We start from the raw sequence: 17,532 nt of genomic DNA on the forward strand, positions 1-17,532 counted from the left end.
TATCACAATTTTCTTTTCTTTTCTTTTTTGGGGGGCAGAATAAGTGTCGAGGCACAACGACCATGTTCTCGCATGATGGAAAGTGCAAAAGATGACATTTCAAGGCTTGATTTGCTACGGAGTTCATATCCTGTCAAATTATAGTCGTCATTTGGGTGCAGCAAAGCGATACCAACTTAAGGCTCTTGGTGGGCTGAATCCCTATTTATCAGCTGACAGGGGAATGGGGATTAGCTTCACTTTTTTCTATATATATATATAAGGACATATGTATAGGTCAAATTTTGTGATTTGTCTGTCGCCCTCCACGAGCTTATTAACAAACTCACTGGGTATAATGATGACACGGAATAAAATCAAGGGGCCGATAACCGAGTTCATTTCTTCTTCCTCCTCTTCGATCGATCTGCAAGGAGCTCATCCAAGAAACTCGTTGCCTTCTTGCTTGATTTAGACTTCGGTGGTTGTCGGGATGAGATCCCCTCTTGTAGTGATGCGGATTCTTCTTGCCCTTCACCCGGGTTCATCGTTGTCTCGTTGGGGCTTTGACTGCTCTCGATAACAGCTTTCCGTTTTTTCAACTGGCGTTTGCTCGTTCCAACTGTTGTCGTCCGCCCTTCATCCTCATCCTCCCCATCCTCGTCGTCCACCTCCTTCGGGCTGGGCCCGAGATTTGTGCGGAGCCCAGGCTTCCCAAGATTTCCGGTAGCGGAAGCTCCTGCACTAGCAGCGACGACCTTCTTATAGTTCTTGCCGAGAAGCTGTCTCCGCAGCTTGTCGTTGGAGTCCAGTTCGGCGCGATTCCAAGTTCCATCAGCCGCCTTGGTCGGCAACGGGGCACCGATTCCTAATCTGTAGCGGGGGAAAAGCGCGCGCATCAATTAGCATTCCGCATTGCTAACACTAGCAAAGATGGGGCAGCAACGTACGTTTCTGGTACCGCGGTAAAAATCTCATCCTCCTCCCGCTGCAGCTCTTCTTCGGATTTAACATTGGCGAGTTCCTCTGAGGTCGGCGGAGGAAGCCACGAAGCAACGAGTCGCTGACTGCGTGCCAGGGAAACGTTAGCCTTATTAAGGATAATGTCGGTTTCACTTTTTGATATTGACATAGTGTTTCTGTCGTTCTTGTTGCTGTTGTAGTTAGTGGAAAGATCCAGACTTTGGAAAGCCCAAAACCCTCAAAGGCGGCGGAGGACGGCAAAACAAGTCATCCTTAGAAATAACGATCACGGTCGATTGCTTCATACTGTGGCAGTATTCTTGGCTTTGAGTGGGTTCATCTTGCTCTTGCTCTTGCTCTCTCTTGTTCTCGCTCTTTCTTTTTTGCGGGTGGTTCAGCCTTCAGGGAATGAACGGATTTTGTATAGATTCATTGCATCATTCATTGGGCCAGTAACTATATACATACATCTAAGTGACTCTATACAACCATCTTCTCTATATAACGGTACAGGTACAATCCCCCTAAAAAGACGGGGAGAGGTAAAAAAAAAGAAAAAGAAAAAAATAAATCAATAAAGAACGCAAAGAAAAGCAACACGGAAAGGACAGGGAGTAGATGAGCAAAAGGAACTGCTTTGATCCGCCAGTCAAATGAGAGGGTATTATATACTATGTAGAATGACTCAGGGCGAGGCACTCTCTTGCTGGTGTTTTTGTTTCAATTTCTTCTCCGTCTTCATGAACTCTCGGATTCCCACTGGTATGTTGGCAAAGACATCCTCTGTATGATCCGAAACGGGCCAATTCGTTTCGCTGCCACCGCCATCGTCATCCATGCTGGTACTGGCAGACTTGACTTCCGACCGGGGAGTATGACGCATCTCCTTCGCCGGACTGGGTGTGGTGGTTTTGGCCCTGGCCTGCTCGAGTCGTGCAGCCCAATCCTCCATGTCATCCCGAAAGTCATCCCATACGCAATGAACGCAGCCACTCATGCAGCAATTGTCAGGCTCCTCGGGCCGTGGGGGAATCGCCACCCCGTTCACAGTCTTCCAAGTGGATTCTGGCGCCGTGTTCCCCGGGTCGTAGCGCGAAGAACGACCAGGACCAGCTAGCCGCGTACCGAATACAATGGACATTTTATATTGTGGAGATTGAGGTTCAACCGTAGCGGCAGGGGATGATTGCTCGGCGGATTGCCGAGGAGCGGGTCGCGAAGTAGAGGCTTGCCCTTGATATGGCGAACTGTTCGAAAGAATGTCATGATAGTAGCCGGACAATGGGAATGCTTGCGATGGGTTGGAGTCGCCCAGACCCAGCGAGTTGCCTTGAGGATTTGCATTTGCATGGCTGGCCATGCGACGGAGCGACGGAGCGGAGGTATATCGTTGGTTGGCAAATGCGAGCCAGGCGAAGGGCAAACGTCGACATTTGGAAAAAACGCGCCTTGGGTCTACCAAGTGCGTGCCTCTTCGGGCTAGCGACTGACCTGACTGCATCAAGCGAGTCTTCATCGTGGTAATGGCCGAGGAGGGGGTTTGCGAAAGAATCGGTGATGTGCGGCGATGATTCCGAGGGGCTGTTATGTCATGGGTGCAAACAGTGCAAACCCCACACTCGGCGCCGGAGGTCAACAAACGCGCATCGCATTCTCTCCCGACCATCTTCTTTCCAGGTTCGCCATTGATGCCGTGCCCGCCTCCATGATAGCGGCGAATACCCCAGCCAGACGATTGCCGCCCCTCCAGTCGCTGCGTCATAAATGAATCCCCCTCCGCTTCCGCCGCCGCCTCAAGGGCGTTCTCTTGATCGGGCCTTATACCTAGCGCCGACCAAGGCCAGCCGAGCGAAATCTCATACTACCGAAGATCCCAGCCAAAGTCGCAGCAATAGGGTACCGTCTTTGACTTCGCGAAGATCGCCCAGTGGACACAATGTGAATGACCAACAATCTCAAGCCGGACCGAAAACGTTTGGCTTGCGCGATCGAAAAGCTCTCCGCCCCTCATTGTCTTCAACTGCGAGCCCAATGGGAAATTCCAACAATGACAAACCATCACCTGTATCGCTCTCGAATCGAAGATCAAGCGGGCTAGATGCGCTTGCTGCGCCACCAAGACGAGTTTCAAGGAGGATCGTTCCCTCGGACCTTACATTCCAGTCGCCAGTAGGGATGAAAAGAGATGAGCTGGATACGGGGGTCACGAATACCCCGGAGGATCAATTGGCGCTTGAGCTGGGTAGCGCCACGGGTGGAAACGAGCGGAAAAGGGACTGGAATCCGCCGGCCATGGATGAGGATTATGAGGAGCCTGATTTGCCCCTGACCCCTACCCAGTTAGGGCTTGAGAAGCTTGCTGGGCGTCCAAGGAGGCTTCTAAGTAGTAGTCCTACGACCCAACGATTCGGAAGACGACGACCAACCGACCTCCTAGGGCAAAGCCCCTCGAAACTTAGAAATGTTGACGATGGAACAGAAACCGGGAGCTCGCTCGAGTCAACCATCGCAGTCACCCGAGCACTGTTTCCAGAACCCGTGGCTAAAAAGCGAAGATTGAGGGAGGAGCTTACTGCCGACGCGCAACAACTGAAAAAGCAGATTGCGGACCTCGAATCTTGGTCGGTGAGTCTTGACCAGGATGATGATGATGACGTTGAGCCCGACGTGAGCAAAATCATGTAAGTGCTACCGATTTATGTCCGTTATGTCTGACGTGGCTCGCTGATACTCTAGAAAGCTCCTTACTGGCATCCGAATGCCTTGCCACCACAGATGCTGCCATGCGTCCCACCGATATACCTGTGTCATCACTCATCTCGACACTGCTTCCATTTTCTTCAACCGCCCCCTTAAAAATCTCCGCACCACCCTCTCCATCAAACCCTTTTGCTCTGAGAGGAAAAGCTCAGGAAAAGCCGCATCTGACGATATTTGCTCCTTTATCCCTTAAGACTCGTTCGGATATTGTACCCGACCCGACCTTCGTCTTCCTGGAGAGACATAGCTTAATGTTTTCCGCGCCAGTCCCATTTCCACCCGAACTGTACAGTATATCCGTGGTCTACGAGACAAACTTCCAAGATCAGGCTTTGGTGTCAGTAACAACACCTGACCCAATACCCCAATACTTACGGATTTGGATCAATTCGCGATTAGAGAATCCTTTGACGAGGTTAGATGTGTCGGGCCTCTGCTGGGGCATCAACCGGTACTGGGAGGCAGTCTTATCGCGCGCCTACGTATGGTTGCAGCTTGAGAATCATCATACCGCCTTGCTCGATGGCAAATCGGGCGTGGACGATATACCATTGCAGAGCGTGACGGAGAACCTCACAGTAACAAACTTGCGCAAGATTCTCCCCCACCTTCAGCGTACATCGATGCTTTTTGAATCGGAGGATGCAGCAATCAAGGTTATGCTCTCATGCGAAATCACCATCGATGAATGGGCTTGCGAACCTCAAATGACCCCAGGTCTTACCGTCTCGGGCTCCTCAACAAACAAGGGGTCTCTGGGGGATAAAACAGAACAGGAATCTAAGGATCTATTCAACGCCGTCATCCATGAGAACATAAGTAGCCCGGCAGGATCGGCAGGTGGTCTTGATGCCAATGTGGTTATCCAGGCCACTAATCATGTTCTTGGCGCTCTGTTTGGCGTTGGTGCAAGTCTGTCCTCCAAGAATGAAGAGCGATAGCACAGACACAAGCCAAAAAAAAGATACCGTCTCTACCTATGTATAGGGCGTTTCTATCGACTTAATATATGGCCCAGGTCGCTGGAAATCATTTGCTCTCTTAAAGATAGAATGACTACACGGAGTTGACCCGAATCAAACTGGTCGTGCATGAGGTTTGGCGCAAACTGGCGATCACCCTGGTGAACATTTTTTGGTTAAATTTAAATTAAATTACATGATGACCCTGGTCATGAGCATCAAAGCCCCGGTAGAGGGAATTTGAGAAACGGCGTGGCTCCGATGATATCATACGGATTATTCCATTTACTCGCCGAGTAAGCTTGATTGAGCGTCTACCAAGTGGTCATCCATAGAACACAAGTTTCAAGTAAAAAAGCCGCAGCCTACAGTCACGTAGGCTCCATCTCCAATCGCCCAAGTGTCCGGGATGCGATATCATGATACACCATATGAGGCCGGAAGTCTATCCGCATGTCGCCATCAAACTTCCATCATGTAACGTTAAATTGGGACATTTGCATTTCGAGAGGTTCGGAGCTTTTTAGGTTAAGGACAAAAGGTTATAAGAGAAGAGCGGCGCCACGCCATGCCACAGTACACTAGTTCCCGACGTGAAAACAGACTCCATTCATCATTAACTGAGAATCACATTTATTTCTTGGCAGCAGACTCCTCCTCGGCCTTGGCCTTAGCACGCTTCTCCCGAATACCCCTGTGGCGAGCCTCGCTACGAGCCTCGCGCAACCGGCGGAAAGCAGCCTCCTCACCCTTGGGCAGATCGTCACGCTTGACCTCAGTGACAGCCTCCTCAGCAGAGAGATTCTTGACGGGGAAGGTAGCCCCAACGCGGGTGGCGTAACCCTCGGTCTTGCCCTCGACGGCGAAAGCAGCCTTGGCAGCGTTGACCTCGTCGGCGGATGAGTCAAGCTTCTTGAACTGACCGCTCTTGCGGGGGAAGAGGATCAGACGAGCCTTGTAGTCCTGGAGACGAGCGACATTGGCGGCCAGAGACTCCTTGGAGTAGTTGACACGGCGGTGGTCGACGGCGATGCCGATGGTGGGGGCGAGTTTCTTGGGGATACCAGCTTCCTATGTTGACGAAAAAAGAACCAGTGAGCCTTCGTTTCCGCACCGATTGCCATTTTTGCCGCATTCAAGATGCAGGGCGAATTTTTACCTTCAGCTCGGCCAGGGTGAAACCACGGCCAGCACGAACCCGGCGGTTGTACTTGACGGTAGGGCACCGCACAACGGGACGCAGCTTGTCAACCGGACGGGGAGCGACGGCGGCGGCCTTCGCGAGACGGGCCTCACGACGGCGGTGCTTGCGGCCAGGCTATAGTTCCGCGATCAGTAAGTCTCTCATAATGCGAAAACGTGTATCTCAGTAATGACGCTGAAAGTCTTGTTGCAACTAATTGTTTGCGATGCGGCTCGGGTTGGAAAAGGGTGTTTCGAGTTCGTACCTGGTCGAAGTGCACGCGCACACGCTGCTGCCAGTCCTTGCGGAAGTCTAGAAAAAAAATGTTAGACCCAAGCTCCGTGCGAAATCATCAAGTATCAATGAGCAAAAAAGAAGAAGAAAAAAACTGAGTCGGTTCGTGTACTCACGCTGGTTGAGAATCTGGTTGTTGTGCTTGATCGCCTACATACGCCACCAAAGACTCGTTAGCATCCTGCAAATCGAACATCCAATTTCTCCAATATCCAATATCCAATATTTCGACATATCGATATATCCAAAACCGAATCGAGGGTTCATGAACGCACCATTGTGACGGATGGGGATCAAAGCCGGGAGATTGTCGTCGTCGTCGTGGGTGGTTGCTGGTCGGATCTCAAAACTCCTCGTTTCAATATTGGGGTGGAACTTTTTTGGTGTGGCCGCGCAGAGCCGCACCGCCTCGCTTAGCGAGCCCTACCCTGGCTGCCCAATGCGGAATGGCCGTCCTGCCCGGCACCGCCACATGTGGCGCCTCGTATGCTTACGGAGTATTTCATGGCTGGAGCTCACGTCTCCATCGTTCATTCTTCTAGACCTGCAGTCTACTCCGGAGTACAATCGGTTTCTCGTCCCGGTCCAAGGGGTTCTTGCCCTCTTTTCTCTTCCTCTTCATTTTTCTTTCTTTTCTTGCACAAGGCGATCAAGTGCATTGTCTTACCTTTCATAGGCAATCAGACTCGTGAACTCTGATCTCGAGGAACAATCGCAATCAATGAGCCCTTAGGTCATCAAAGAAGATTTCATTTAAAAACAAAAACGAAAAGAAAAATCAAATGTGGAGAAAACGCCCAAAAACCCCATTTCATCCATCATCTTCACGGGTCATCATTCGTAACTGATTGTTAAAAACAAAATGCGAGGCCAAGTAAACAAAGCATAGGCGCAAGCCAAAGCAGAAACTGGACGTAAACGATTCAATCTTGAAACCCCAGGTCTCCATCGCCATGACGGCAGAATGGGCACAAGAATTTATGCACTAAGCCGTCTCGTTACTGTTCCAAGTGCCAATACCGAGACCCACTCTTTCCTCAGCTTTCGTTTTCTTCTTCAAGACCGCACCGTCAAGACTTGATTTACGCTTAAGATTGCTCGGCGCACGCTCAACGGTGGCTTTCTTGACCTGACCAAACAATTTCGTCTGGAGGAGGGTGCTAGATTTAGGAGCATTCACCACGCTTCGAACATCTCCACGGTTTATCGGAGCTTTATTGCGTTGAAACATGCGGGACCCCAAACTACCAGCCTGAGAAAGGGGAATATCCTCTTCGGTTTCAGCTTCCTCTATATCGGATGCGGAGATCGTGCTATCCCTGTCACGGTTCGCCTCTGATGATTCCTTGCCTGGAGTGTGGTATTGGTTGGTTTCGTGACGGTGGTTTCGAGACCGGGCGGGTGTCATGGGAAGAGACGACAGCGAATGCGACCCACGAACATGCCCACTTGCATCGTGTTTCGAGACACGGGCCCGATTAGGGGTAGAGGTAATGTTGGAGGATTCTCGATTGAGAACTCGATCTGCGGCTAGAAGAGCTGCGAATGGATTGCTGCTTTCCCCTCGGCTGTCATCCGTGAAAAGTGGGAAGGGCCTTCTGTGAGGAGTCTGAATTTCTGTTTGCGGACTTGGTGACAACGAGCCATTCTCAATCATCAACGAAAAGTGTTCACGATTATCTCTGATGCGCTTCTTCAGCAAACAGTTCTCTTCTCTCAACTGGTCCGATCTTTCCCTCTCCTGTTCGATAAGTTTCTTCGATCGTCGAAGTCTTCGGTCCAAGGTAGCATTGGCTCTTTCGAGGTCTTGGTTACGTTTGAGGGCAAGTTCCAATTCCACGTTGGTAACTGGTTGGGGAGGTTTGTTTTCAGAATGACGACTGCGATACTCCGAGCTCTGAAGAATCTCAACCTCTCTTCGGGCTAACTGATGTTCAACCTCGGCCCGCTTTATGGCTTCATTGCTCGTGAAAGACAAGAGACTGTTCTGCAGCTTGAAATGCAGTGCTGACATCCGGGCCTCTTGAGCCACACCCAGCAATTCTTTAGCGATCGTACGGAGCCTTGTTTCGTCTGCAGCGCCGATCTCCTCGGCAGTTGGAAGGTTTTCGGAGGCCCCGTAGGCGACGCAGAGTGTCTTCTCGATATCGGGTGGAGATGCAAGATAAGAACCAGATCGGGACCTCGTTCCTCGAGAGGGGGCGGGGGGGACTTGGGAGGATGGTGGTGGGGTCATGTCCGATGAAGACAGCGCTGGCGGAGAAAGGAATTTACTTTTTTCAGAGTGTGAAGCAAGGCTCTCGGCCCTTACATTCAACTCCGGAGAAGCAGAAAGGTTTGAACGGAGAACAGGGGTGGCAGGGGCAGAGATCTCTGCCGGAGGAGCTAGAGACGTCTGCGCAAGCCGGGTCTCGCTGTCTTGTGACATGGTCTATTGAACGGGGAGGCGATGTTGGGAGACAGCGAAGGGAAAAAGCCCGACCGTGCAGATTGGCGCACTGAAAACTAGTTAGCATCATCGGTATTATTGAGACGGCTGTCGCGCGGCGGTCAATCGCATACCGGTAGTCGATAGTTCGGTTGGCTGACCGAGACTTTGCGATAAGGTCGGGATTTCCAGTCAGAACTCGGAGAGTTTAAGGCGACTGTAGAGGCGATTGTAAAGGGAGACTGTGCTGTGGGTTGCGACGACAGGTATCCTTAGATCGGGCTGCTTATCACTGATAGGGCTGCGCAGGCACGTTCAGGGAACGGGAAGTCGATAATGGCGGACGAAGACTGCTACTAGTCCGATTCGATAAAGATATCAGGATAGAGTTATGGAAGCTTCGTAGATAGTGCGGGAGGAGTAAGGGGAAAGGCGCAAGGAAGTAAGGGCGTCAGGGGAGCGGAGGAATGGAGAAAGAAAGATGGATGATGGGGGGGGATATGATGTGAAAGCAAGGAGCACGGGTACTTTGATGCCTTAAGGATGTTGCAACCGGCGGGAGTTTCGCACATCGGGAGGCTGGGAGGTCGCTTGTGATCCCCTCGCCTCGTCCAACCACGTCCGGCCACCGCGATCCATGTGAGCCCAGCCGCGCGCCAGTATGCCACCATGCCGGATCTGGCTAGCGGCGAGGTAAACAGAAGCTGGACCCCATGGGTCGTCGCTGTTGTCACTCAGGCAACCCGCCCGGCCACGGTCGATGGTTCCTGAATCGGATCAAGGCTCCTTCTCTGTACTTCTACAGTAGTTGGGAGATACACGGACGATGTGTCAGGTACCCAGAGGCAGTGCTCAGCAGCCGCCTATACAATGAATGTATACTGGAAATGCTGTACAGTACCTACACAACAGTACACATAGCTCGTTCGGCACAGTCGAGTCCTGTTCCTATGTATGTAGGTCTGTACTTGGCCCATATTGCCTGATCAATCAATCGTAGCCCCATTGATAGAATTCTGCTGAAAGTGGGAAAGCACTGCGTTGTACGGAATAAGAGGCGTCTGTTGTGAATGTGTTTTCTTTTAACGTTCGTCCACTTTCTCCTTTGTTTTTACAATTAATTCGTGTCTTCTTTACCTAATTTCTGTTGTTTTGCTTTCTATGGACCACAGTACATCCTCATGCTCGTCCAGCTGCAATGTATAGCTAAGAGTCCTGGTCTTTTGGCAATGTTTACTAAGCCAAGTGGCATTTAGTTAGTTAACTAGTTAGTTAGCAGCCTCAGGCAGAAGGTGGCGTAAACAAATAAGTTAATAATTCAATAGCACCACCATTAATATTCCATATGCCCACCGCAGCGATATTAAATCGGAGCCCCTACAAATCTGGTCAAACCCTAATAAATCGCCGAGCTGTTCTATTTTCTTTCATTTGAGCTGTTCATCTTCAACAATCACACAATTTCCTCCGAAGCACTATATCCCCTTCTCTCCTTTGAAACCCCTCATTCCACATCGAGAGTTCTTTAGCGCTTCAACGAACACTATCATCAACCGATTAGCCGTTGCTGTCACATTGATGTGGAAATGGATCGGCAGCTGAAGCCCCTGAGCAAACCCAGCGGAATTCCTCGCCCGGCGTCAAAATTACCATTGCCCACCTCTACCGCGTCTAGATCCGTCCGCACCTCTCCATCTCGCGAGAAACTACAAACCGATCCAGGTCTGTATTCTGGCAGGCTACGACGCCCTTCGGAGGAGCCTGTGTTCAAGAAGCCACATCCCAAATACATGCGTCCTGAAAAACTCTCGAACGGCCCACAGCAGAGGGGGAGGATCCCGCAGGTTGGAACAATTCATAGCGAACAGATCAACCCCGAAAGCGCGACCGTCAAAGCCGACAGTGATGAATGCGCAATTCCGATACACGATGCAGACAATCGAGGCCGAGCGCGCCCCTCCCTCTCAGAGCGGACCATCGAAACGCTGTCGCAAATCCCACCCTCGCCTACACCTTTAAGAAGACAATCTAGTTTTTTTAACGCGACCAGCCCCATGCGCTCTCCCTCACGTCCGCCGTCGTCAATGACCAACTACTCTAGATCGCCGTCTAGGTCTTCATCGTCCCGCCAACCCAGCGGAAATGACTATCTTTCTCGTCCCGCATCAGCTATGCGGCTTCCATCCAGATCGCGCCCGTCCATGTCTACGAACGGTGCATCCGCTGAGACCGTTACGCCGATGGTTGTAGATAGCCCGTCCAGATTGAAGCAGCCTTCCATCAGGACCGATACCCACAGTGAAACGACGCCTACCAAGCCAAAACCCCGCGCGCTTTCTAGCCAACCCTCTGCCACCCGTGTCAGCTCGGACACTGGACCTTCACTTCAAGTTACGAAAACGCGGAAAACGCCGGTGAACCCTCCCATAGGCCCCAAGCAGATTTCAAAACCCTCAAGACCAATATCGACAAAGCAAACTACCTCCGAGTTGACGCCGAGTCAGCAATCTGAGCTAGAGACCAGGAAAGTCTCGAACTCGTCGAGCGCCCTACGAGAGAGTATTGCAAAGGCCAAAGCGGCACGAAAAGCTGCCGCACAGGCCGCCCATTCTTCGCCTGCCAGCACATATGACAATTTTGACGTCGAGGATCCGTTTAACCAGCGACCAAAGGACCCTCAGAATCGGGTTATTCATAAACGCATCGAGGCAGGGCGAACATCTGGCCACCTGAACATTGCCGCCATGTCCTTGAAAGAATTGCCAAAGGAGGTCATGACGATGTATGATTTTGACCCCGAGTCCTCCACGGAGTGGTATGAAAGTGTGGATCTTGTGAAATTCATTGCGGCGGATAACGAATTCACCGAGCTCCCAGATGCTGCTTTCCCCGACAAGGACGTGCAAGATTTGGACCCCGATACGGACGAAAACGGAAACCAATTCGGAGGGCTTGAGCTTCTAGATCTACACGGAAATTTGCTACGCTCTCTACCAATGGGATTAAGACGACTACAGCGATTGCACACACTCAATCTCTCTGATAACAGCTTGACAATGCGTGAATTGGATGTAATTATGGAGATGGAGTCTCTCCGGGACCTCAGATTAGCCAAAAACCAATTAGAGGGGAAATTGACATCGGACATCGGACGTCTCAAAAATTTGGAAACCCTCGATCTCCACAACAATTCCATCACAGATCTCCCAATCGATTTTGAGTCGCTTAAATGCCTTCGGGTCTTGAATCTCGGTGGCAACCAGCTAACATATCTGCCTTTCGAAGCTTTGAGCCAGCTTCCGCTGAAGGATCTCAATGCTCAGAGGAATAAGCTGAGTGGATCTCTGATACCTGCCAGCGTAACAAAACTAGAGACTCTTCAGAGTCTCGACGTTTCCAGCAACGCATTGGTGCAAATTTCAGCAGATGGAGATGTCGAGCTACCTCGCCTGCAAACTTTAGCCATCAGCATGAATCGTATCCAGAAGTTGCCCAGCCTCTCTGGGTGGCGGGAACTCCTGACTCTATCCGCAGAGGACAACAAGATATGCGAGATACCGCCTGGCTTTGTTGAGCTGAAAAGTATCAAACATGTCGACTTCACCAGCAATGATATCTCAAAACTGGATGAACGAATCGGGTTGGTTGAAAGTCTGTCAACATTCCGGATCGCCATTAACCCCCTGAGGGAGCGAAAGTTCCTCAGCATGAACACGGACGACCTCAAAAGGGACCTACGTAATCGATGCGAACCAGAAGTCCAAGATACTGATGATGACGAGGGATCTGTGGCAACTCAATTTACGCTTGCGCCAGAAACACCCGCGCAGACATCAGCTTGGCAGATCAAACCGGGGGGAATCCTCGATAGATCATACACCGACATGCAAGAATTACAGGTTGACAGGCTCGAAGAAATAAACTCCCAAGAAATCAGATGCCTATGTTTGCAGCACAACGAATTACGTTCTTTCCCCGCTCCAGCTCTGAGCATGCTTGCAGCCAACCTCATTGACCTTGACCTGTCCAACAATCCAATGGATGGCAATTCCTTGCTGAACTCCTCCCTCGAACTCCCTAGTCTCCAGAATCTCAACTTAAGCGCCACCGCTTTGACCACGCTGACTCCAGTCTTCACTTATCTGAAAGCTCCGTCACTTACATTTCTTGACGTTTCCTATAATCGTCTCTCTGGGTCGCTTCCTCCAGTGCGACTGAGCTATCCAAATTTGATGACGTTGCTCGCTGCCGATAACCGTCTTGATAGTCTCGATTTTGACGCTGTACAAGGTCTCCAGGTTTTAGATGTAGGGAACAATAATATAGGGTCCCTTCCGCCGAAACTTGGTCTGTTGAGAGCCGAAGGATCCAGCAAGAACTGGGGTGGCGGGTCGGCTCTGAGGAGGTTTGAAATTGCAGGTAATAGCTTTCGAGTACCTCGATGGCAAATCGTTGCCAAAGGGACCGATACGATCCTTGAATGGTTGAAGGACCGCATATCTGCCGAGGAGCTTTGCGCGTGGGAATCGGATGACGACATAACATCATGATGAATCCAAAGGGAGGGTACTACGCGATGCTGTCGCGTGAAGCGATCAAATCGCGCTCGGCACGTAAACATTTACTCTGTGGAAAAGAACTGAACCTTCGGGAATGTGAGCCCAATTGTGATAACCGTCTAAAATTCTGATGCTCATTTCTTCTATTCGTATGTATGCAATGCGTACATGTGCCTTTCATTTCTCGCCTTTATCCCCCGTGTTGACGAGGGTCTTGCTGACCTCGCTCACCACTTTCAACCATGTCTTTGACCAGGTCTCAAATTTGTCCTTTGATTCATGTCCCCGGTCAGGCGAATCAGTTGACGTCCACGACGAAGCCACAATCTCTATGGCCTTTACGGCGTGGTCTTTCGTTGTTCGCAGGTAGTTGTTGGATTTTGTGAAGTTGGCTTCATATAGGGCCCCGGCGACTTCGTCGACATTCTCTGGAATTCGCCGCAGATTCGACATCAAGTTTTCGAGTTTACCGATGAGAGGCGGTGATAGTTTGGGAGCGGGTTTCAGGCGGTTTTTGATAATGGCGGGGTAGATCTGCGCGATGGGTTTGAGGATTCGAATGGCGTTTTTCTTGTTCTCATGGAGAGCAGCGCTGCTTTCCTCGTCATCCTTGTCCTCGTCCTCCTCACTCCCGCTCTTTCCAGGGGTATCCTGTCCGTTATCGCTCAAAATATCGTCGAAGAAGTCATCTCCTTCCTCATCCGGGTCCCACTCTTCGATCTCCTCCACCGCGTCTCGGACTAGGTCCCTCCATTCCTCCACGCGCCTGACCACAAATCCAACAACTCCCCTTGCGGCGAAATCAACAAGCGCATCGCAAGCTTCCCACACGCGCCCTGCAGCTACAGTAACCACGTCCTTTTCCGATTGGGACAATCCCCGCTTCTGTTTGGGAGCGTCCGCTGCGTCATCTTCTCGATTTGCGACGGAGCGAACCTCTTTGAGCAGCGATGCGAATTCCGTCAGAGTGGATTTCGTCAGAACCAACACTTCGGTCTGAAAGGCCTGAGTGTGCTCGATCGGGGTGACCAGAAGGGCGGCAGTCACTAGCGAGGGCAGTGCCGACTCGTTGATGTCAGAAAGAACACTAGTGACAGCCGAATGTGTGAACGGGGAGGTGATCGTAAGCAGCGACAGTTTGGTGACTTGGGATTTCAAGGCCGTAGACGAGGCCGACAGGAGCGGGAGGGCATCCTGTCCGGAAAGTTGACTGGACGTCTGCGTAACGGGTGTAGCGAGGGTTAATTGAAACTGCTGTGTAAGCGTGATCGCAGTTTCTAACTTTATGCGAAACTTTTGGGACATTTTGATCATGGAGTTGAGGGTCTGTTGTGGTAGGAGTCTTGAGCTTCTGAATTGTTAAATGAGAAATCTCGGAGTTTGGCGGGGCTGCTGACTAGGGCTCTGCGGGGTCACAGGTTCTTCCTCTCTGTACGGAGTGCGGAATATATTATTGGGGGAGTTAGGGGATCATCACAAGAAGAGAATGAAGATAACGTAGGAGTTCTACTCCGAGTATTCCCATGGTATACCTACAAACACAGAATCGACTCCTGTTTAAGCCTTACCCTAAGCCTGGGCCCTACTCCTGTACAGTACAGTAAAGAACCGTCTGTACAAGTACAATATATATATATCTCTCTGACCGCCTATATGCGTCATCTCCGGGCAGTTTCTCGTCTCCGCCCGCTTGTTCTGTTGACTCGTGTTAAACGAAAAGCTCTTTTCCAAGTCCTACCTCCCTTCCTCTCCCCACCTCTCAGCGCGCGCTTTTCTTTTCCTTGAGGGACCCTCACTCGGTCTTTTAATTGAGATGGGAACTACGAAACCCCGACCGCCCCCGAGGGCATCTATCGCGAAAGCTCAACCTTTACCGGACAAGACATTCATCATCGACAATGGCGCGTTTACCATGAAGGCCGGCTACGCGCCCGACCTCCTATCCTCCGACTGTGAAAGTACGACGGGCCCTGCCTGTAGCGCCATCCCAAACGCACTTGTCAAAACCCGCGGGAACAATGTCTACATCGGTGCGCAGCTCAACAGCCACGTGACTGATTGGAATGAGTTGATGTTTCGCCGCCCGGTCGAAAAGGGGTACATTGTGAATTGGGAGGTTCAGAAAGAGATCTGGGAGCATTCTTTTTTTGACGAAAAGACGGCCCGAACCAAGGAGCTCCGGATCGCGAACCCGGAGGAAACCACCTTGTTGCTCACCGAAGCCCCAAACGCGTTGCCGGCGTTGCAGAAAAATGCGGATGAGATTGTGATGGAGGAGTGGGGATTTGGCGGCTACTTGAGAACCATAGGTAACTATCACAAGTGCCATCTGCGTTTTACTATGGGTCACTCGTTCGCTGATGATGATATCAAGGACCGTCGATGAACGCCTGGAATGAGGTTCAGTCTCTATTCGGGGACCCTACGCAACAGCAGCCCGGCATGGCCGCCTCGCCGGCCGAATGCTTACTCGTGGTCGATTCTGGCTACTCCCACACGACGGTAACGCCGATCTACAAAGGCCAGCCTCTTCAGCGCGCCATTCGCCGACTTGATCTTGGAGGTCGACACCTGACGAACTATTTGAAGGAGATAGTCTCGATGAGACAATATAACATGGTGGACGAGACGTATGTCATGAACGAGGTCAAAGAGGCGGTGTGCTTTGTCAGCAACGATTTCCCCCATGACATGGAGGAGACCTGGAAGGGGAATCGGAAGCGTGGCTCATCCCGGGTAGGCGAGGGTGTCACTGTTGACTACGTGCTGCCTGACCCAAACGCGGGAAAACAAGGCTTCATGCGTCCCCATGATCCCTTGCTAAAGGCGAAGAAAAGAAAAGGCGCTCTTTCAGGCACTACCGCCGAGACGCTATCGGAAGATGTCTTGGTACTGGGCAACGAACGTTTTGCTGTCCCCGAAATCCTCTTCACGCCGGGCGATCTTGGAATGAAGCAGGCTGGTATAGCGGATATGGTCATGCAGAGCTTATCTGTCTTACCTCCCGGCTTGCATCCTGCGTTTTTGGCAAATGTCCTGGCAACCGGGGGCAATTCTCTGTTGCCGGGATTTATAGACAGGCTGTAAGCAGTGATCGCGCCTGTCCCTGCATATTTACGTTTATTAACAAAATTACCAGAGAAACTGAGCTGCGTCAAGCAGCGTCGGCGGAATGTGTTGTGCGAGTCCGACGCCCTCTGGAGTAAGATGCTTTCCTTTTCATTTTCTTCTTACCTACACCCTCAGGTTGCTAACAAGTTCCATTAAACAGCCCTATCCGTTCGACTTGGATAGGAGCATCGCGTTTCGCAACGAACAAAGAAGAACTGAGGAAAGTTGCGGTCACGCGACAGGAATACCAGGAAAATGGCTCTTCCTGGGTGGCGAGAAAATTTTCTGGCGGCTCGTAAAATAAAGGATTTAACCCCTCCATTATGACTCCAGGTGAGAGGGAGGGAGGTTATGCAAGCCTGTCGTCGGATTACCGGCGTAGACGTCCGCCCACGGAGAGTACATGACTCTGGCACCCCCCCCAAAGGGCCGGGGCTTGATGTGGCCAGTGCTGCACCGAAGTGCCATGAAGCATACCGACCTGACGTGGATCCCGGTGGACAAGCAGTACTGTCCCTTGCACTAGAGGGAGTCTACTTGGGGGGACGTTCACCTGGGATCATCATAAATGGCTAAGACAGTCTATCACGTAGGCGATTGCGTGGAAAATGTTGCGGTGAGATTTTCGAGTCCCCGCAATCTAACAACTCACATCCCCACGTCATCAGCAATCCCCCACTTCACTTCAGGATTCCTTGACTGGTGTCACTCAATTGGATCATCACTGACCCGGTATCCTTTCGGGCGTGTAGAGACGGGAAACCCTCGTGTCAGGAGGGGCGCCAGGGCCCTAACTTTGCTTCAAAGGGCAAGTTGGCTTTGGGAGAATTGACCATAGCGGATAGATGTAGGATTTGCTATCGCTTTATAAACTAGAGAGGTGCAAACCGAGTATTAAAACGACGCAATCATTATCACTCACCTTACATGCAATCCTATACCTAAGCATATACTGTACGATCTATCAAACATGAACCCGACACTTTGACTCTACCCTGCACTCAGTGTGTATTGGCGTGATACTCTTACCAACAGCAAAAATGGCTCTAAACATTGGAATCAGCTTTCCGAATGTCTATTGGGGCTATAGTCATCGCAACCTCTTGAGCATACCTTTTACTTTTGTGACAAATCCCAACTGGTACAAATATGTTTTCGCTCGATCTTCCGTCTGCCATGTGGCGTGTGGCCCGACCATACGACCCCGAACGGCACGGTGTGTCGAAAAACAGATGCCTCGATGCAAGACCAAAATCTTCTAATTGGGAGTCTTTCTTGGTTGATCTGGGCTTC

At 51.1% G+C, this 17,532-nt stretch overlaps 8 protein-coding genes across 8 annotated transcripts; 3 read left to right on the plus strand and 5 right to left on the minus strand.

The window, feature by feature from the left end:
• Positions 1-377: 377 nt before the first annotated feature.
• KD926_001442 (DUF3245 domain-containing protein) lies at positions 378-1,111 on the minus strand (the record flags this gene model as incomplete). The annotated part of the gene is made up of 2 exons (XM_053096673.1): positions 378-852; positions 930-1,111. 2 exons carry the CDS (start codon positions 1,109-1,111, stop codon positions 378-380), a joined length of 657 nt encoding a protein of 218 aa, XP_052959193.1.
• Positions 1,112-1,627: 516 nt separating this feature from the next.
• KD926_001443 (oxidoreductase-like domain-containing protein) lies at positions 1,628-2,458 on the minus strand (the record flags this gene model as incomplete). The annotated part of the gene is made up of 1 exon (XM_053096675.1): positions 1,628-2,458. The coding sequence occupies one exon, from the start codon at positions 2,456-2,458 to the stop codon at positions 1,628-1,630; it is 831 nt and encodes a 276-aa protein (XP_052959194.1).
• Positions 2,459-2,706: 248 nt separating this feature from the next.
• Positions 2,707-4,643, plus strand: KD926_001444 (uncharacterized protein; the record flags this gene model as incomplete). The annotated part of the gene is made up of 2 exons (XM_053096676.1): positions 2,707-3,623; positions 3,683-4,643. The coding sequence occupies 2 exons, from the start codon at positions 2,707-2,709 to the stop codon at positions 4,641-4,643; spliced, it is 1,878 nt and encodes a 625-aa protein (XP_052959195.1).
• Positions 4,644-5,297: 654 nt separating this feature from the next.
• Positions 5,298-6,419, minus strand: KD926_001445 (60S ribosomal protein eL13; the record flags this gene model as incomplete). The annotated part of the gene is made up of 5 exons (XM_053096677.1): positions 5,298-5,735; positions 5,824-5,982; positions 6,113-6,159; positions 6,258-6,291; positions 6,417-6,419. The coding sequence occupies 5 exons, from the start codon at positions 6,417-6,419 to the stop codon at positions 5,298-5,300; spliced, it is 681 nt and encodes a 226-aa protein (XP_052959196.1).
• A 707-nt stretch (positions 6,420-7,126) lies between these two features.
• KD926_001446 (uncharacterized protein) lies at positions 7,127-8,569 on the minus strand (the record flags this gene model as incomplete). Its single annotated transcript, XM_053096678.1, has 1 exon — positions 7,127-8,569. One exon carries the CDS (start codon positions 8,567-8,569, stop codon positions 7,127-7,129), a length of 1,443 nt encoding a protein of 480 aa, XP_052959197.1.
• Positions 8,570-10,155: 1,586 nt separating this feature from the next.
• KD926_001447 (uncharacterized protein) lies at positions 10,156-13,119 on the plus strand (the record flags this gene model as incomplete). Its single annotated transcript, XM_053096679.1, has 1 exon — positions 10,156-13,119. One exon carries the CDS (start codon positions 10,156-10,158, stop codon positions 13,117-13,119), a length of 2,964 nt encoding a protein of 987 aa, XP_052959198.1.
• Positions 13,120-13,305: 186 nt separating this feature from the next.
• KD926_001448 (uncharacterized protein) lies at positions 13,306-14,433 on the minus strand (the record flags this gene model as incomplete). Its single annotated transcript, XM_053096680.1, has 1 exon — positions 13,306-14,433. One exon carries the CDS (start codon positions 14,431-14,433, stop codon positions 13,306-13,308), a length of 1,128 nt encoding a protein of 375 aa, XP_052959199.1.
• Positions 14,434-14,941: 508 nt separating this feature from the next.
• Positions 14,942-16,538, plus strand: arp6 (actin family protein; the record flags this gene model as incomplete). The annotated part of the gene is made up of 4 exons (XM_053096681.1): positions 14,942-15,437; positions 15,503-16,211; positions 16,268-16,330; positions 16,400-16,538. 4 exons carry the CDS (start codon positions 14,942-14,944, stop codon positions 16,536-16,538), a joined length of 1,407 nt encoding a protein of 468 aa, XP_052959200.1.
• Between the last annotated feature and the right edge of the window lie 994 nt (positions 16,539-17,532).

Source organism: Aspergillus affinis, assembly GCF_023601865.1.
Source record: "Aspergillus affinis strain CMG 70 chromosome Unknown NODE_12_length_464043_cov_86_772839, whole genome shotgun sequence".
NCBI lineage: Eukaryota > Fungi > Ascomycota > Eurotiomycetes > Eurotiales > Aspergillaceae > Aspergillus > Aspergillus affinis.